This window comes from Urocampus carinirostris, chromosome 13 (assembly GCF_059441175.1).
Source record: "Urocampus carinirostris isolate Australia breed hairy pipefish chromosome 13, RoL_Ucar_1.0, whole genome shotgun sequence".
NCBI classification, from domain to species: Eukaryota; Metazoa; Chordata; class Actinopteri; order Syngnathiformes; family Syngnathidae; genus Urocampus; species Urocampus carinirostris.
In genome coordinates this window covers 17494485-17515686 of record NC_142361.1, presented here as the reverse complement: position 1 = coordinate 17515686, position 21202 = coordinate 17494485, and the positions used below count along the sequence as shown (strand labels likewise).

At 40.9% G+C, this 21202-nt stretch overlaps 1 protein-coding gene across 2 annotated transcripts in view; it reads left to right on the top strand.

Moving 5' to 3' along the window:
* LOC148353912 (melanopsin-A-like) overlaps positions 1 to 21202 on the top strand; it is a 30700-nt gene extending 9498 nt beyond the window's left edge. Inside the window, exons 1-11 of one of the 2 annotated variants that reach the window (XM_088351871.1) lie at positions 1160 to 1273; positions 1987 to 2129; positions 5262 to 5395; positions 5477 to 5680; positions 6978 to 7149; positions 11508 to 11687; positions 13082 to 13189; positions 14877 to 15066; positions 18535 to 18699; positions 18783 to 18842; positions 19494 to 21202. In XM_088351871.1, the coding sequence (XP_088207997.1) occupies positions 1993 to 2129; positions 5262 to 5395; positions 5477 to 5680; positions 6978 to 7149; positions 11508 to 11687; positions 13082 to 13189; positions 14877 to 15066; positions 18535 to 18699; positions 18783 to 18842; positions 19494 to 19655 (1512 nt within the window). In that variant the 5' untranslated portion in view covers positions 1160 to 1273; positions 1987 to 1992 and the 3' untranslated portion in view covers positions 19656 to 21202. Of the gene's footprint in view, positions 1 to 1159; positions 1274 to 1986; positions 2130 to 5261; positions 5396 to 5476; positions 5681 to 6977; positions 7150 to 11507; positions 11688 to 13081; positions 13190 to 14876; positions 15067 to 18534; positions 18700 to 18782; positions 18843 to 19493 lie in introns of those variants that run through there. The other variant, XM_088351870.1, reaches the window with a different exon arrangement.

Below are 21202 nucleotides of genomic sequence, written 5' to 3'. Positions count from 1 at the left end.
TTTTACTTTGACACTTTCGCTTTGTGGCCACATACGTTTTTATCTTCGTCCTCTGCTCAACTGGTAAACTTTGCGCTATTATTCTTCCCGTATGACGATAAGAAAATCCCTCTTCACTGGAAACGCCTTAAAGTAAAAAAAAAAATTTAAAAAAGCTAGGAAAATCTTTTCGAGTGCAAAAAACTTCAATGGAAAAGCAGCTATCAAAACAGAAAAAATATACATTATAACCTGGAGGAAGTTCTTTTAAATCTCGACTCAATTGATCTTAGTTGCAGATTCAGACTTGATCGTACTGGAAAACTCTCAAATGATTCTTGGAATAAAAGGACTTGAAGATGGAGGTGACGTCAAATGACTAAGTGTTTTAATACAAAACAACGTTCTGTAGTATACCTGTTTACACTGTTTACAGGTAGCATCCGACCTGTTCGACTTAAGTCCATCTGTACTTATGACTAAGGACAGCATTTTTTCCAGAGGACACTTATTTTCTTTCAGCAGACGCTGATTTTTTAAATTCTATGTCTCGCCGACTAAGTAGCAGCCCCGCATCACATACAAGATTTTGGCAGCCAGCAGGCACAGCAATCTACCAATACACTCAGTACAGTGACTAAATACTGCAGCAGATGGCGCCATTGTAATGGAACTATAACCGTTTGGTAGGAACTGATCCTGGTTGCAAATCAGATGTTACATGCACTGTAGTATACAGGCGGCATTACTGTTTTAAGTCCATCTTTGTGGTCCCAAGTCTGTGTATTGTACTCACAAACGCCTGAAGCAGCGCTAAATTGACTTTCAGTTGCTTGTGACACTTTCTTGGGGCTTTTTGAGCCCCCCCCCAAAAAATGATTCTTGTGTAATAAGTATGAGAAACACAATCAGTCCATGAGGGACACTCACACTATCAACTTTGTTTTGAGAAACCTTCTTATCTAAAAAGTTAAATATGTCCCTCCGCTCAGCTTTCCTTTTCTGAACTTCCCCACTTGGGATTGCTGGCCTTTCTAGCAGAGAGCTGTATTTTAATTAAATATTCAAATATTCCTGCACGAGGCAATAGACTAAGGGAAGAACTCTGTCCAACCTCCATCTTTGTTTGACACTGTTCGAATGGAGAGAAGAGATGGGCAGCTTAATTAAAAGTGCAATGATAGCACGTCCGTGGAGAGATTAATCATTTAGCTCTTAGAACAAATCAAGACAGCTGCCTACTGATTACCTTGTCAGGTTATAGTGACGACTTCCCGCTGCACTGAATTTTAATGTGATTTTTTTTTTAAGGATTACTTAATCTACATTGTGGTTAAATGGCAGTCGGCTTGCAAGAAAGAGTCTCACTAATGACAGCTTTAATACTCATCTTGCGCTTGATAGTTCTCACTCATTTAGTAATTATACAATGGAAGATGCACACAAGGCATTTTAGTTCATTGGCTACATTGAAATCCGCAATCTTTTTGTTGGGACTTACAACGTGATTAAGAGCTTCAATTCGATGGACTGGCAGTCTTGGGGTATCTTTTTAATGAGAGTGATAAGTTAATAATTTAGTAGACACTCAAAATAAAGAGAGAAGACATCAATGGATTTTGAACTTACAAAATGAACAGGGGAGGACCAGACCCTCCGATACGAACTTTCAAACTGCTCAAAAAGCCGTCTCTGAGCGCTTACTTTTTGTTAAGTCTCCTAAGTTACAAAAGCATCCTAAAGGGTGTGGAAATCGAAAAGCAGCAACAGTATTGGTCGATAGTGACCATCATGTAAAGAGTTTTTGATAGTCAAAACAACCATTACCAGTTAGGTTTTGTAGTCAAAATAACAAACTGACATCCTTTGCAATCTTCCTTGCATGTGTTCATTATTAATGACAGAATGCACTTATCAAAGAGTTTTTGTGGCTTTGATCATTTTTGATGCCATTACCAAATTTTGTTTATGTGGTCTCATTCAAGTATAATTTTCCCTCTCCTACAGGCGGCGATGGTGCCACGGGCCCCCAACCCTTTCCCCACAGTGGACGTGCCAGACCATGCCCACTACACCATCGGATCAGTTATTCTCGCCATTGGAATCACCGGATTGATCGGCAACTTCTTGGTCATCTACGCTTTCAGCAAGTGAGTGAACAAATGTATATGGTCACGCCGACACAATGCTATTCTGTGGTACCTCTTTGTATGAGCACTTCTAACACGAGACTTTTTTAAAACACAAAAATCTTGCTCGCTTTACGAAGGAAAATCCAGTTCATGTGCAGTCCCAGAGGCCACCACTAGAGACCACTCAACACTCACCGCTCAAGACCGCTCACCGCCATTAGCTTGTTCCAGTTTGCGCATGCGCCTCCAGCCACCAGGCACCTAAAACTGCACCCTTGATTATACCTGTATTTGTTTGGATCGCATCTCTTTTATCACATTTTAAAGCATTTCCTTTTTTGTGACTTTAGTCATGAGTTACAGAAAACGGGAAGGTATTTGAGAAAACAAGAGCAATAATACAAAATAAAATGAAGCAAGACATAATAGAAAAACACAAGTGCCGTGTTCGTGTGAGAGACCAAGCCAAGTAATAATATTAGGAAAGCTGCAAGTGCCGATCACAAAGCCGCGGAAGAATTAACGCAGCTTTTTGCTGAAATAATTTCTGAGGGAGGTCATTTTCCTGTTGCAAAAAAAAGGACGAAGGGTAGAAGCTGACATCTATAAAGGAGAAAAGAGGGGTGCTGGCCAAACTGGATAAAGTTTCTGCTTTGTGGCAACTAGTTGTGTGACATCTCTTTGTGTTATGCATTTCCCTAACATACTGAAGGGGAGGCAGGGACAAATCTTCTTGGATAAACTACTTTTCAAAAGACCTGTAGAAAGTGATAATGTTGCAAGTCTAGCTAAAAGCCCAAAAGAAAGTGGTTTGGTTTGTTGGTTGGTTAGTTGGTTTGATCCCTTAACCACTAGGGTAGTAGGGGCAGCATTTCCTGTGGTGTGTCTTGCGCAAGTACAGCCTGGTGGCGCCCATCCCTCTACAGGCCAAGGGGTGAATTATTTATTCTAGGAACTATGTCCAACTGATTTATCTTACTACTGTATTTGTAAGTGTAATTACTATTTGAATGTGATCTTAGTGAGCATGTCACGACTGGTACAAGCAGAGGACTCAAACGCATACCGTCTAACATAATGCTTTATTGAGGGATCGGGGAAGCCAGGGCGAGAGGAAAAAACAACAGCGATCCGGTGCTCGCTGGGCAGGAGGAGTAAGAAGCCATTGCGAAGCGTGGTCGGAGATTGGAAGCAAGTCAGGCAGTCGGGATAGGAGAACGGAGCGTGGTCGGAGATCGAAAGTAAGTCGGGTAACCGGAGACGATCGGGAGGCCAGGGACAGACGAGCAGGATACAGGACAGGACAGACGGCAGCCAGAGTTAAAAATGCTTGCCTTGCATGTGTGGAGGTTCGCTGACGTACTGACAAGTCGTGAATGAGTATGACGTGTTTAAATAGGAGGAGTACTAATTAGGGAACGAGTGGCAGCTGGGGCTAAACGAATGAGCGGAGATGAGAGCAATTAGCAAATCATGACAGATCAGGTTTGACATTTAGTTTAGAATTATTTCATATAAGTAAAATATCCTTTTTACACAAGTTATTCTTTTTACAAGCACATTCTTGAAATGAATTAATCGTATGTTTAGGTACAACTGCAATTAATGATCTTAACTGTGCATGGCTTCCAATTTATTAGCTTGCAAACAATCAGAGATGTAAAAAAATTTGACGACTGGCCCATTGTTTGTCAAAATGCTTCCAGATATAGCCCAGTGAACACAGGGCAGTCGCTATGTGCTCCGACAATTGGGATGCATATTTTGTACTCCTTGGGGTGAAAGCTGGCCCGTGAGACCTTCCAGATGTACTTTTGGGAGAAGGCTGGCCCATGAGATCTCCCGATTTGACAGAGCATAATGCAGCTGTGTCCTATCTTTTTTTAACGGAAGTTTTTGCCAGAATGCTTTGAAGCGACTCATTATTGATGGCAGCACTTAGACACGCATTGATCGGATTTAGGCAAATTGTGGAATGATGGGGGACAGGTGAAGGGGGAAACTATCGAATCAATAAGTCCCTACAAACGTTACCCTAGGGCTAATGAAAAAGAACCAAACTTGGCATGTATTAGTTTTGTCCATTTTTTCCAACTGCATAAGATCAATTTTATCTACTTGCTTCATTTTGTTTTTAACGCTCTAAACATCCAGTTATTTTATATTTGCTGTGGGTTAACAGGTGTGAAAACAATGGTCTAACGTTTGAATCAATTAGGCCAATTTGATATCCAATTGTGTCCACAAAGATGTGCTAAATACAAATGAATTCCTATTCAAGCATTAAACTTAGCTTAGGCAAAAAAAAAAAAGTCCCCCAAAAATAATTCGCACAGAACAATGATAGGAAGAACTACCAATACTTAAAGGTGGGGTGCATCGTTTGAGGTCTCCTTAAAAAAGTTGAAAGTGAACTATTTTTTCTATTACTTATGTCTAACCGAATTCAAATTTATTTTTCAACACGCCGGTCTGCTTTTATTTTTTTTAGTAAAGCTGTTCAGGGTGGAATATATTAGCGCTAGGAATGTGGGGTGCTCATTGCCATGTTTTTTAATATCTCTATTTGTTAGTGAAGCATGAAAATGGTGAGAGTAAGAAGAGGTCGTTCTCAAAAACAGTCCAAACACCAACCCAGACCTCAAGAAAGATTAAAATGAAAAGCGTTTATTCGAGGACATCTAAGAAATGCATGTACTTGCACGCACATAATGAACGAGCTGACAGAGGCTGCAATGATGACACAAAGCGGCAGGAGATGGCGGCACCATGTAAAAATGTTCCAAATTCCGTACAGCTCCTTTAAAGTCAATTATTGTGTAAAAAAAACAGAAACTTAAAGGGTTAAAGCAGATAGTCTGAGGTATGCCATGGCACCTGTGCCACAATTACGGCAAGACCGAACACTTAAAGAGGCAAAGCGCATATTGAAGGAAACAGCAGTGACATAATCATGATGTCTCTTAAAGGCATGGTATGTTTAAGAGCAGGGAAATCTAAAAAAAATCTTATTAAAATAGTTTAGCATAAAATCATATAAAATCCAACAAAATTGTCCAAGTTGCCTGGATCTGCCATGTGACTTGTTTATTAAGTTCGTTATTAAATCACCCAAATGTCCATTGTATGTGTGTGTATGTTTGTATTAAGGAGTCGGAGCCTACGCACACCAGCCAACATGTTTATCATCAACTTGGCCATCACTGACCTTCTTATGTGCATCACCCAGACACCAATTTTTTTCACAAGCAGCATGCACAAAAGATGGATTTTTGGAGAGAAAGGTACAACAAAATTCTATGTAAAAATGTGAAAGTAATTCAAAATAAACAAAAACGAATTATTTTACTTCCTGTGTGTATCAGCCTGTGAGGTTTACGCATTTTGCGGCGCACTCTTCGGGATCTGCTCCATGATCACGCTGATGGTGATCGCCGTGGACCGTTACTTCGTCATCACGCGACCTCTGACTTCCATCGGTGTGTTGTCGCGGAAACGGGCTCTCATCATCCTGACTGTGGCATGGACATACTCGCTTGGGTGGAGCCTGCCGCCCTTCTTTGGATGGAGTGAGCGCTACGCATGCACACAGCAATCATTGGCTTTTTTTGAGCCCAGGTCTGGACTGCTACAAAAAAGACTAAACTGAAAATATAACATTGGAAAAGATCAACAGTATAAATTGTTAAGTTTGAAATTTTGCATGACGCACAAGAGCAGGGGTGTCAAAGTCAAACAGACGGAGGGCCAAATAAAAAAGTGGCTACAACCGGAGGGTCAAACTGATCTAATGTTGAAAATTTTAAAAATGAGGCATATAGTCTAGTGCAGGGGGCGACAACTTGGTGCCCCCTTAAGGACTCCTGAATAGCCCGCAGACTGGTTATGAAAATACGCCACCAGAGCTGGGTCATTGTGATTTTCTTGTAAAATTATTATTTATAGTTCAGTTTATAGTATAGAGTTTATTTAACCCTGCTTCCAATGATGAACCTGGTAATAACACAGTAACAACATGGTAATAACATGATAGAATGTTATTTTAGCAAATTCATGTCAAACTAGTAACCCTATTTAGCAATAAAAAGTAGCTTTTAGCTTTATAAAGTTTGGAGACCATTGTTTTAGTGAACCTAATTTACCTTCTGAAAAAAGCAATATTTTCTAATGACTCTTTGAGTAATCTTTAATTTTTAACAGGCAAAAAATATCTATATTTATTGAGTATAAAAAGCTTCATAACATGAAGTCAAAATGAAAGAAGCCAGTAATATTCAGGCAGCATTAGTAGCCCTTAGTTTGTGTTTTAGCAAACACGGGCTAAGTTTACTTGGAAGAAGAAAAAAAAAAGGAATTAACTCAACTGAAATATTGTTTAAAAATACAATTGGATTGAAATACAACAAAGTGCAAAAATGTGTTAGTCACACACAGCACTTTCTTCAAGGAGCGATAATGTGAAGTAAAAACAAAATAGAAAAACAACATAACAAAAAAAGTGAATTTAAATGATCTCAGAGGCTAGAGAAAACCTTCGCCAAATTCGGCTTGTGAGCCTCAACTTTGACATATGTGGACAACAGAGTTCAAATTAGAAAAAATTAAAGGAAAAAAAATTGCCAAATGGAAACATTTTGGAAAGAAGTGTACAAATCGGTCAATTTAACAAAATCAAATGGGTAGATTCCGGCAAACTTTGAAAAATTTGGTGAAAAACAAATAATAAAAATATGATAAATTGACTGAATTCAGTAAAAAGACACAATGTAACTTGGAATAAGAATACAAAAATACATTTAAAATAGCCAAAACTGTTGAGACAACTGTTTGCCAAGTAGCTAACACTCCAACGCGTGTGTGCAACAGGCGCGTACGTGCCGGAGGGGCTGCTGACATCTTGCACATGGGACTATATGACGTTCACGCCATCGGTGCGAGCGTACACCATGCTGCTGTTCGTCTTTGTCTTCTTTCTGCCGCTGCTCGTCATCGTCTACTGTTACGTCTTCATCTTCAAGGCCATACGCAACACCAATGAGTCAGTAGCATTCCACGACACTCTGTTTGCATAGCCTGTGTATACGTGTGCATTTTTGATAGAGAAAAACTAAGATCAGTTTCGAAGGAAAAGGGATTTTTCAAACATTTTCTTAACAAATGTGGGTTCTTTCTACACCCAGAATAAACATGGTATTTTGGCTATTATTTAATTTGTGGAATACAGCATCTAGTTCACCAGTGACACGCAGTCAAGGAAAGCAGTTGAGGCACAGCCTGTCATGATATGAATTAAAAATATAAACAATTGTATTTTTTATTCAGTGTTAAAGTTCTTTCTCATTTAACTTCGTTTTTTTTTACTTTTGTTTTTTTAAAATCGCATAATTTTTACATTGTATAATGACTATTACTGGTCTGTCGTGGCGAAGAAGGACCTAAGCCGAAAGGCAAAGCTCTCGATCTACCAGTCGATCTACGTTCCTACCCTCACCTAGGATCATGAACTGTGGGTTGTGACCGAAAGAACACAATCCCGGATACAAGTGGCTGAAATGAGTTTCCTCCGCAGGGTGTCTGGGTTTTCCCTTTAGATAAGGTGAGGATCTCAGCCATCTGGGAGGGACTCTGTGTAGAGCCACTGCTCCTCCACATTGAGAGGAGCCAGTTGAGGTGGCTCACGGCATCTGATAAGGATGCCTTCTGGACGCCTCCCTCGGGAGGTGTTCAGGGCATGTCCCACCGGCAGGAGGCCCCGGGGGCGACCCAGGACACGCTGGAGAGACTATGTCTCTAGGCTGGCCTGGAAACGCCTCGGGATCCCGTCGGATGAGCTAGAGTAGGTGGCTGGGGAAAGGGACGTCTGGGCTTCACTTTTAAGGCTGCCGCCCCCGCAACCCGCCCCCGGATAAGCGGAAGACAATGGATGGATGGATGGATGGCTATTATAAATACGACTAGTATGTAGTGTTTTACTGTGCTTGCCTCATAGCAGAGGGTGATATTGAGACCAAGGATTCTGATTTGGTGCACACCTTAGCCCCAAACTGTCACAAACCAGAAACAGAGACAGGACCCAATAGCGTTCGTTTTACTCAGTTTTTATTGAGAAAGAGAGCAGTGCTTGCTTCCACGATCCGATGATCATCGGTCACGGGTAGCTGATGGCAGGAACGCGGAAGTGTCACTTCCATGTCAAGCGAAGGTAGTCGTAGAAAGCGAGAAAACAGGTCGATGGCCGGGACGGAGGAGTAAAGGCAGTAACGAGTCCAGAAAAATGGTCGGCAACAGGTATCAGGCAGGAAAAAACAGAGCAGGATAATGTCGGATAGTGCAAAGCTTGCCTAGCTGAGAGCATAGGTTCGTAGATGGTCTGACAGCTTCCTCTTGGAAGACGGGGGTTTAAAAAGAGTCAGTGAGCCAATCAGCGACCCGGGCTGTTGGCGCCAACGGGGCAGTCGCAGGTGCCCCGAATCAGCAATCATGACACAAACAATAAAATTAGTGATCCCTTTAGCAAGCTAACAGCAAGTGAAGCCATCCAATGATATTTTTCTAGTACTTTTTTCATAATGGAGGATTACCCATCTACTGATGCTTTAATTTAAAAGGAGCAAAAAATTGACTTTATCCATAAGATAAAGTTAGACAACAAAAGTTTTTTTTTCGATGCTACAGTTTTATATTGCTTTCCTGTTCTGCCAATCAAATGATGAACACGATATAGGTTTGCTTATTTGTAAATCTGAACCTGACATGAACCTCACCTCTTTTTTCTGAGGTGGCAGCGGCCATTTTCCTTGTTATGTATACATCCGATTGAAGTCATCTAAAAATGATAACACGTTTGCTTGGGCTTTCCATGATTAGTTGCTATCTGAGGTCTGAGCGCTTGTGTTGTAATTTTTATTTTACAGATAGTTACAAAATGGCCACCATCATTAGACTACTTAGTGGTTAGGTTGACTTTGGTGACAAACATGTATCTTAAATTCCAGACTACAAGTCACTACTATTTTGCTACAGTTTAAACACTGCGGCTTAAATATGGTGCGGCCCATTCAGTTTTTTTTGGCCGGCACTGAAGAAAACAGCAAACTGCTCTTTTCCGCAAAACAAACACTCTTAACTACAAAACGACGCAGTGACACCTGGAAACATTTGTCATGCTTTCAGAGATTAGTCGCTGTTTTTGCCAACATTATTCATATAATACAAAAAAGGAGCAAAACGTAAGGTTTAACAGTACTTTTTTGAATTTTTTAGAACATACAATCATTTTTCAACCACAAAACTAGTCAGGTAAAGTTATAGTTGTTTGTATACTGTAGTTAAGTCAAAGTCACATTCATTTTATAGCCCTTAATCACAAAATGTCTCAAAGGACTGCACAAGTTACATTTACACCATCTCCTGATCTTAAACCAAGCTGAGGGAAAGGAAAAACTCAAAACCTCAGCACAAAGAAAATAAAAAACCTTGAGAATGGGCCTCGCAAGTGTTAATCCCCCTTCCAGGATGACCAGGGTGCAATAAATTTAGGATTGGGTCACAGTGCACAAAACATAGTGAACATCAATAAAAGAAAATATCCCCAATCACAAGAAGTCTCAAAGGGCTGTACAGACTACGGACTAATATTACACCATCCCCTGATCTAAAACCTATATAAAGGCAAGGAGAAATTTAGAAACCTCAGCAAGAGCAGAGTGAACGGGCACTACAAAGATATTCATCAACTTTGAATATAAATAATAAAAGAACGTCCATTTGACAGCTTCCTGAGGTCAATAATATTCATGAGCTATTGAATACAAATGTGTTTTAAGCCTAGGTATAAACACTTCCACTGAGGTTGTAGGTGGAATCTCAGAGGACAGAGCATTCCACAGCACCGAGGCCCGAATGCAGAAAGCTCTCGAACCTGCAGATATTTTTGTGGCTCTTGGAACTCGAAGACCAGTGTTTTCCGAGCGAATGCTCCGAGCAAGAACATAGGGGGATATCAGATCTGAAAGATATGAGAAGGGAAATCCATGTAAAATTTTGTAAAGAACTTTATGATCACATTTTGACTGACAGGCAGCATTTTAAGGCAGCTGCAGTCTTTAGATGATAATCTTTGGGAGACTGGAGAGTACTACATTACAGCAATAGAGACTGGAAGTAACAAACGCATGAATTATAATCTCAGTATCAGACTAGGACAGTATCGGGAGAATGTTTGCGAGGATGCAAAAAAGCTTTTCTATTAATATTCGTAACGTGTGACCTAAATGACTGATTAGGGTCAAATGTGACACGTACATTTTTGACTGAGTAACTCAGTTTAAAAAATACAATTGGATTGAAATACAACGAAGTGCAAAAATGTGTTAGTCACACACAGCACTTTCTTCAAGGAGCGATAATGTGAAGTAAAAACAAAATCAAAAAACAACAATTCTTGGTGAACTACACAAAAGTGAATTTAAATGATCTCAGAGGCTAGAAAAAACATTTGCCAAATTCGGCCTGTGAGCATCAACTTTGACATATGTGGACAACAGAGTTCATGTGGGTGATATTACATTCGTTTAGAGCAGTGTTTGAGAACAAGTCACGACAGTAAGATGGATCAATAATTAACATTTAAGTATTTCAGGGTTGAGCGGCAAGAAGTTCTGGTAAATCCATCTTTTATCTCAGTGAGGCAGGCCTCAAAAGTCCTCAGTTTATACATCCGAATTGAACAGCAGTGGAGGTTAACGATCAAAAACGCTTCACTTCTTTTTCCGTTTTATCAGGGTAAATATCAGGTTGCTGAAGTTGTCTTTAATCCACAAGGTATGATGACAAGTTAATGCAATCTGGTCTGGTACCACGGCAACCACCAATGACAACAACACAGAAAGACACGTCTTCGTTGCAATCTGGCACTATTCTTCACACTATGATTGCCCTGGCGCTGTTGTATAGGAATATAGGGCTCACATTTTACGCGGCCAAGCCTTTAAATAGGTCAGAAGTAAATATGTGCTTGTCTTTATAATCACTATCTTGAATGGCCACCTGATCTGAAAACACATGACATTAATAACTAGGGGCAGAACTGAAAATCAACGCAGCTGAAAACCGTGTTGCCATTCCTCAGCCAAAGGCTTTGAGGCCAAATTTCCCACGCGGTTGGCGCTGTATTTGCGTCTGCTTAAAATTCAAGAAATGTATGTGAATTAGTTCGTTCTCATAATTCTTAAAGACTTCAGCTTATAATCCTGTGCAGTTCTTACGTAGTTCTTAAAGCTTTCAATCAGTAGCACTCTGTAGTCCGGAATTTATGGTATACCACAAATATTAGAATTGGTCTCAAATTCATTTGTAAGTATTGCTTGTTTTTCAAACGTGCTTGCACTTGTTTAGGGCAGTAGGCAAGATGAGTGGCAGCGGAGTGCACGCCCATGTGGCATCTCGCGACTCCGCCAAGTCCTTCCACCGGCTGCAGAACGAGTGGAAGATGGCCAAAATTGCATTGATTGTCATCCTGCTCTATGTCGTGTCTTGGTCGCCGTACTCATCTGTGGCACTCACCGCCTTTGCAGGGTAAAGGAGACATACTTGCATGCAAAAAAAGTTTTCGCTTTGTGCAATGACTAAATAAAAAGGAAAAACAATTATACCCTTAGTTGGATCCTTTGCGTTAGGGCTGGTGAATAAATCTAATTAAAAATATCTTAATGAAATGAATTCACATTTTACAAAATTTGCTAAATCATGAAATCGATGGGAGGAATTTATGAGTTGGATTCGAATTACCTAAGGCTGATTCTAAATATCAAAACTATTGCTACTAACTAGTTAAGTGTGGCATTTACAAGTTAATCATAAAAGATCTATTAGAGTTGTGTTTGCATTAAAACCGGCTTAAAATCAGTGACTCTTGTCCGAACATATTGCACGGGATTTTTATATTAATCAATAAAACGTTAAATGTTTTATTTGTGGTTCGTCACTTAAAATGATTCAAAATCTTAATTGTCTAAAGCAGGGGTAGCGAACCTTTTGGACCCAAAGAGACAAAAATAAATTTTATATATAGATGTATATTTCATATCATATATATATATTTTTTAGGGGGGGGGGCACACCTGATATTTTAAGAGAAAATATAACAACCCCCTTGCCTGACAAAAGCACATTATATTTCACCGTGTGAAGTTTGATGATTTTATAACATTTATGAAACAATAATAATACGAGATTCTGTGTCCCATATCAATATAAATATACCACAAAATATTTGTCTCCCACAGTTATTAGTGTTAAGGCTTATTTTGACATTTGTCATTTTTTTTCCTTAATAATGGTTTCAAAACAAGGTGCGAGCAAAGTTCTTTTGTAAAAATGTCCCAAAATACAATCAACGAGGATACCACTTATTTGCCTTTAGTGCAGACGGCGCTGGGCGAAAAGGAGTGCACGCACCATGTGTATAGCTCCACCCATTCCTACTGCTCACCCAATCAAATTGCTCTAGGTGCTTTGCTAGAGCTTTTGGGTATTTAAAGTTTGTTCCGTAGCTTTTCATTATAAAGTGTTTCAAAAATGAAAATAGCTTGTTTAAGTAGATTCCATATAAATGATTATTTAGTGATTTACAGCTAAAACAGCGTCTGGTTGTGTGACACCTTTACTGTAAACTGTCGTTAAAATGTGTCCTATAGATACTGGACAGAACCCTTTCATCAATCAGTATTGTCTCAGTTCGTATGTAACAAAATTAATCATTGCACTACTTTTATTATTATTTTTTTTCTCTGAGCCAAATATACTCAAGTAAAGAGCCTTATATGGTTCGCGAGCCATAGGTTCCTGACCCCTGGCCTAAAAGTAACAGGAAAACAATTTGAGTTTAAATTTTGACCGCATTGCCAAGTCCAACATTGCTATACTAGGAAGATTTGCAATTCTTATTGTCTGTTTTGTTGTCCATGCAGCTATGCTGACATGTTGACACCATATATGAACTCAGTACCCGCAGTCATCGCCAAGGCCTCGGCCATCCACAATCCCATCATCTACGCTATCACGCATCCCAAGTACAGGTAAGTAGTTGAACGCCAATCAGAGCTATTCATGATAGTAGTCCTCAGCATTCAGCTCATAATAGGAGAGTACACACTGCTTAATTGCAAGGTTTATAATCTAAAGCTTGTCCTGACAAACAAAAGGACTGCGTTTTTGAATATAGGGTGCTTCAAAGAGGGCAGATCAAACTTAAAGGAGACATATCTGTCTGACAATTATTTACTAAAAATACGGTTAATGTGCTGGTATGCTCCAATCATTTGTCTTTGAGAATTTCAGCACACTCTTGTGCTCACACGGCCACCCCCTCGCATCTCATAATAACAGCTCAGTGCATACTTTTGTGCGTATAACTGCGGATACCCTCCACAGTGAGTTTTTATTCCAAGCCACACTTGTGGAATATTGACACAGTTTGCACTTATCAACTGTTTTTTTATCAAGTAATCATTTGAAAAAATTACTTTTGAAGAACATACTAAAACATAATTGGACCAAAAAAAAACATTCAGATGCCAGACCTTTTCCATTGAATATTTTGAAACTTTTAATCTGTTTGTATGGTGTACACACCACTAGACTTTGTCAAATCTCAGTGGGTTCTTTGTCCTGGAGTGGCCTGAATTTCATTGAATGTCGTACTTCCTGGTGAAAATCGTCCACTCTTAATTAATTTTTATTTTATAAGGAACTGTATTACCATTGTAGCAAAGCTATAGTCACAATTGATGTCGGCTATCAATTGTGAAAACATTTATAAATCACAGAATATTTGACCTATAAGTAAGTCGAGTCCAATCTATTTGTATAGCTCTTAATAACACAGGCTCAAAGGGCTGCACAGTATTTATTTGTGGCAGTAGCGTCCATATTCAATATGTTTAATGTGTTTATGAAGTGATTTTTGGTTTATTAGACCGAGCTTTTTCACCTTCTTGGCAAGATATAGGTCCGCACCTTACAAAGTTGACCTTTCTAGAGGTCGATGACTCGATGCACGATTACTCTCCTTCGCTATAATGGCAGCTGAAAGACCCATTTTGGGTGTTACTTAACCCCAACATTTTGTTGTCATCGTCAACCTTTTCAGATGTTCTTTTAAGTTGACCTAAATGTTAACTGGGCTAGAGAGGAACACACACTAATACACCCAACACATGCAAGTCACATTATTGCAGGGTATAAAAGGGTTTAAAGCATCATCATCATTATCGTCCACTTCGTTATTATCATCACTCTGGTGATTAAACTGCGGTGCGTTCTCAAGCTCATTCTATGCTAAATAGAATCAATCGCTCCATTTATTTTCTATATAGGTTATACTGTTCTAGGTCACTAATAGTAATTGTTCCAAGCTGACTTTTTAAAAGGTGGACCACACCCCCTCTTGAGGGATATGTCCAAGGTAGAAAGATAGATAGGACAACACCCTGGACAAATCCCCAGTTGTTCATAGGACATAAATAAAACAGGCAACATTTAACTTTTACATTCAGACCGTCATTGACGGGGAAAGAAGCCTATGTTGCCTTGACCCAAATTGACATTTTTAGCAAGTTTATTGCCACCTCCGTAGGATTAAAAGAAATATATATATATTTTTTCATTGGTGGGTCAGGTGTGTGAAATATATTAATTGCAAATGAAGCAACATCTTCTTCGAGACTTCCAGAAGAACCTTTATGTATGTGCCTTGTGTTTTAGGGTGGCATTGGCCAAATACATCCCAGGTCTCGGCACTCTTCTGTGCGTGCATCCTACAGACATTCGATCAGCCAGCAGCAGTTTTATGTCCACACGGCGCTCAACCGTCAGCAGCCAGACCTCTGAAATCAGCGCACACTTCCGACGACACAGCAAGAGCCGTCTCTCATCGGCATCGGACAGCGAATCGGTGAACAAATTGTGCCACTGATTGAATTCACACAAAAATAGCTAAATTATAATTCATGCTGAAAACATACTGTATGAAAATAGAGACCCTCGCTACTTTTTTTCCGATTACATATGTTGTAAGAGCCCATCAATTTATTGCCTTCTAATCTGGGTTTAGATCACATGATGTACATTTTAATACAGGAGGGTCAGACTTTTCCCTTTTCAGCCAATGCTTTCAAGGTCTTCCTGCGTAATTCAAACCAGTAAGAAATCTCTTGAGAGCAATTTATGTCTTTCCTCAGTGATACCATTCGTAGCACTACCTGGAACATAGAATCTTAATCAGATGCCTGAGGCACCACACCTGGCTCTTCTTTATGCTTAGGGACAGTAGTTCAACTTTATACCAAGCTCATAATCCTATTTTCAACATCTTTTAGAGAAAACGTTTTTTTTCTCTTCATGACACAATGATGCGAGATTCTGCAATTCAGCAGACGCTGAGTTGATGCTACCCATTCTCCCCTCAGCTGTAAAAAAGAATATACTGGATTTCCTGAAGAGCGGACATCATTTTTTTTAAACCAAGAATCAGAGCAACTTCACCCTCGATTGCGACACTCTTTTGCAGTGGTTCCCAACGTCATTTTTACACAATAAGTCAAAACGGGTTTAACACTGTTAGGGCCAAATCTTATATTATGATTAGCATCTTCTCACTCCTTTCTCTCTCTTTCCCCTAAGGTACGGGCACTTTGTGTAAATTGAGGATCACAGCTTGACTATAGAAAAAATCATCCACAAAAATTAGACATGCCAATCTTAGGCCAGCAGACAACACCCTCACAATGATTCCATCCATTATTTGCACCGCTTATCCTCAGTAGGGTCGCAAGGGCTCTGGAGCCCATGCCAACTATCTTTGGGCAGTGAGCAGGGGACACCCTGAACTGGTTGCTAGCCAGTCGCAGGGAATACAGGGACAGATAATTTGCTCGCTCATTCACACCTCGGGACAATTTGGACCACCAATTCACCTAACATGCATGTCTTTGGAATGTGGTAGGAAACCAGAGTGCCCGGGGGAAACCCACGCAAGCGTGGGGGGAACATGCATACTCCACACAAGAGGTTCAATCGCATGACCTCAGAACTTTGCCGCACATGCGCTAACCTCTGCGCTGCCGTGCTGCCCTCACAATGACTTTTTGGTTGTAAAAAGATTTGTTATGTATTGTCAGTTTGAACAGAATTATACTTGATGAAGACCTACCACCACTAAAATCAAACCTACTCTACTGCTACCAATGGACGCAACATTGCTTAGTCAAAACAAAAACTGCACTGTATCACTCCTCTTGAAACTAAAACCTGACCTCTTGAACAAATGGCTTTCCTCCAGAACCACTGACAAGGCATTTTCAGTGAAACAGACTTATTTAATTAAACGTGCCTTGCCATCCCAGTCTTTAAGCCCATATGTCACGAGGTGGAAGGGGTGACTGGACCAGAACGGAGGCAGGAAGGGAAAACTCAATTGCGTACGATCAAAGCTTTTATTTACCAAAATAAAAGTTGTCCAAAAACCCTGGGACAAAACAGAACAAAAACATTCTTACACTCAGAATGGTCAGGTACAGGTTTCCTCCGACTTAAACAGGACAAGGCATAACAGAACAGAAAAGGTGTAATGAGCCAACACCCGCAATACCCACAACCCAACCTTAAATAGCACCCAAGCAATTAGCTGATCTGATTCAGCTGATGCCCAGGGGGCGGGGCAGACCGGTCGCCACAGCGACCATGACAGAGCCCCCCCTTTGAGGTCCCAAAAAGAAAAAATTACTACTTCGCGCCCCGGAATGGTTAGACGCTCGGCAGGAGGGGTCCGGCGGGCAAACTGGACAGGCGAAAACAGACAGGCAGAACCGACGAAAACAGGACAGGTAAACAAGGGAGTCGGACAGGCGGAATCAGGAGAAGCAAAACAGGAGAGGCGGAAACAGGACCGGCAGAATCAGGAGAGTCGGTCTCAGGACAGGCAAAAACAGGAGGGTCGGACTCAGGACAGGCAAAAACAGGAGAGTCGAATCAGAACCGGCAAAAACAGGAGAGTCGAATCAGAACCGGCAAACAGGACAGGCAGAATCAGAACCGGCAAAAACAGGACAGGACAGGCAGAATCAGGACCGGCAAACAGAACAGAATCAGAACCTGACAAAATCAGCACAGGCAAACAGGCAAAAACAGGACAGGCAGACTCAGGGCAGGCAGCGGAGTCGGACTGGCAGGCCGGGGAGTCGGAGTCGGACAGTCAGGCCGGGGAGTCGGAGTCGGACAGTCAGGCCGGGGAGTCAGAGTCGGACAGGCAGGACGGGGAGTCGGACAGGCAGGCCGGAGAGTCGAACAGGCAGGCCGGAGAGTCGAACAGGCAGGCCGGAGAGTCGAACAGGCAGGCCGGAGAGTCGAACAGGCAGGCCGGAGAGTCGAACAGGCAGGCCGGAGAGTCGAACAGGACAGGCGAAAACAGGACAGGCGGAGTCGGACTGGCAGGCAGCGGAGTCGGGGTCGGACTGGCAGGCCGCGGAGTCGGGGTCGGACTGGCAGGCCGCGGAGTCGGACTGGCAGGCCGGGGAGTCGGACTGGCAGGCCGCGGAGTCGGACTGGCAGGCGTCAAATCCTCCCGGGACCCCATTCGAGGCACAGCATTGGCCACGACGGGCGGGGTCGTGGTTCGAACGGGCAGGGAAGGTTACCTCAATGGGTGCTTGCCAAACGGCGTCCTCCAGCTCTCCCCAAATCGCGCTGGGATCGTTCGCTGAGTTCATTTCGGTTTGGCTCATTCTGTCACGAGGTGGAAGGGACCAGAACGGAGGCAGGAGGCAGGAAGGGAGAACTCAATTGCGTACGATCAAAGATTTTATTTACCAAAATATAAGTTGTCCAAAAACTCTGGGACAAAACAGAACAAAAACATTCTTACACTCAGAATGGTCAGGTACAGGTTTCCTCCGACTTAAACTCTACAGGACAAGGCATAACAGAACAGAAAAGGTGTAATGAGCCAACACCTGCAATACCCACAACCCAACCTTAAATAGCACCCAAGCAATTAGCTGATCTGCTTCAGCTGGTGCCCAGGGGGCGGGGCAGACCGGTCGCCACGGCGACCATAGGCACTGTTCACCTGTTGTTGCAGAGGCATGTCAGCAAAGAAAGCATGACAACAACTAGGAACTGCAACCGACTTCTAAATGAAAAGCTTTTCAACCACCCTGGCAACTTCAACCCAAAGGTTTGAGGAACCTCCTCACTGTTGGCCAAACTCACCAAATTTCCCATGATTAAATTTATGGAAATGTTATTATTCCTCATTCACAATTTTGATAATGATTTCTTTTCAATTGACACGAGAATCAACTCTACAAAAGACGCTGCACCAGCACCACCCGCATTCCAATGCAATATTTTTTTTTCCGGACAGGCTTTAACAGACACGGAAGCTGACATGTCCAGTTTGAGCTCTCGTCCTGCCAGCCGCCAGGTGTCTAGTGACATTAGCAAGGACACAGCAGAATACCCCGATTTCAAACCTTCATCCAGCTTCAAGGGTAAAATGAGGAATCATGACTCGGGAATCTTTGAGAGGGTCAGTGGCTAAAAAAATTCTAGTTTATGTATCCATCCTTTGTTTATAATACACATTAATTGACGTGCATTTTCTTTGGGCAGACATCATATGACACAGACATTTCCATGATTGGTTTCAGCGAACGTGGCAGCATTCCTAACGTGAGTACAAAAACACAATAATGGGTGAAATAATGTAAAATAACCATTAAATTATTTCTGTCACTCTAACTTCCTTTTGTCCAAATTTTATTTTAACTTGTGATGACAGGCTATATTAAATTACCCTATAATGTTTGGTTGACCGAAGACGTACAACTGAGTCACTGTTCTTTAGAGTACAAACAAAAATTTGTGACCCAGAGACACCACAATAAATAAATAACTTCAAGACAGGTTATAACTGTGCACATACAACAAAGAAAACAATTACCCATGATAATAATTCGTTTTCCAACCTCTTTCCCTCACAATGCTTTTGAAGTCCTTCCAGGTTAACTTAGGGCAGGTGTCAAGTAGCAAGACAATGGCATGGCACAATGAGACAGAAAACCATCACTCACAAACTTATTCCTAGAGACAATTTAGACTTGCACAATTGACCTGTCATTCATATATTTTGGCATTGAGGGGAAACCAAAGAGCCCTGTGTAAATATGCAAACTCCACACAGGGAGGTAAGTAGCTGTGATTGAACACAGGATCTGTGAACCGTGAGACAGACAAGCTATCCAACCCTCCACCTACATATATATTGTGTTTGTATTTTAGAACATTTGTGTCACATGTGTAAATCTTTCTGTCCACTTTCAGGGTTCTGACTTGACAGATGCTCACACGAGCCGCAGTGCCCTGAGTCGCATCCCGAGCATTGTCATTACTGCTGAGTCCAGCCCATTTCTTCCTGTTGGACGCAGTGGCTCACGTGCAACCCGCGTCAAAGCCACCTACAGCACAGGGACAGGCTCTGGCTGAAACGTGCAAACAAGCATTTCCGATTTGTACATTACAATAGAAACACAGTCGAACTCATCTGCATCAACTCAGTACACAAGTTTATAAAACTATTCCTTCGAATACTTTTGATTCCTGTTTCAGTGCACTTTATTTTGGCAAACACGCACCAAAAACAACTTGGTGGGAAATGCTCCCCAACACAACAGTATTATTGTTAAAAACATATTTATATATTTCGATGAGTTTGCCTTTATTGTTTGTATGCCACGTTTAAGGTCAGTCAAGTAGCTGCCACGTTGTTGCTGTTGCCCAAGGCAAATATTTTGTCTTTATTTATGTAATTTTCCTTTATATATTTTTATGTGTACTTTATGTTTGTGTTGTGACAGTTGATGGGCCAAAACAAACAAGTATACAAGTGTTTTGTTTTTCTGTTTGTTCGTTTAATTAGATAGTTCTAAACCTTAGTACCAAAAAAAAAAGTAAAACACTGTGCAAAATCCAAATTTTAGCCGCATTTAAAGTCACTTATAAAAAGTTGCGTCTTGAATTATGTAATGTATATGTTGCTTTTATTTTTATAAATAAAAAATTATCCTCATCTGATTCCTACTCATCTATTATATTAACACTGTGTGGATGCATTATAGTCAAAATTCTCACTTATGGCACCATCTGGTTTTGGGATAGCTTTTCTCGCAGCCGGTGAGGGTATGCTAATAAATGTAGACAAAATTTCAGAACAAACACGTACATTTATTTTTAGTTGAATTTCTTTCTTAAGTCAAAAGCCATGGTAAATCATAGACAAGTCCCCATCTATGTCAGAATGGATCGTGTTGTAAATGGTTTTTTTCTTCTTCCCTGTGATTGTTTGATTTCGGGGAGCGGGAAAGTAGGTTAACAAAAAAAGCCTAGATTGAGCAGTTCCTCCGAAAAACTGTATCCTCAGAAACTTCAGAGGAAAAATTAAAGAAACGCAATGGCTTTAGCAATTCACAAGTGTGAAGTCAAAAGTACTTTCTGTCATTCCTATACAAGAATATCACAGTCAATAAGTTCAAACAGTATTTACTAATGCGCCGAAAGAAAAAGCGGATTTGGTGAATGCCGCAACCGACTCATGGAAGTGGGAGACGGTTACCCACCAATCGAGAGCCAGTTCCTTTCGAGGCACTATTTTTCAATTGGGATTGGTCAAAATGCATTTTTTCAGAGGTTATGTGCTGTTGACTTTGAATTTGTGGAGTATAAAAACGGTTAAAATTGTTTTGTAGTTTATCTCTTTTTGTAGATTTTTAAATATTTTAATCATGTTTCCTGTGTTTTTTACCGTTAATGTTTAAGTGTTGATTTTGCTTTGCTTTTCCCCTTTTGAAAACATTAATAATAACACGTAATACATGGTAATATATTGATCAAACAACAAAAACAACCTAAATAGCAATTTGGGAGCCAAAAGCGCTATTTTTTGCGAACTAAGCCAAAAAGGCCGGTTCTCCAAAAAGAGTCGGAATTTCAACCTCTACAACGGACCATTCAAGTTATAGTTTATTTATTAAACC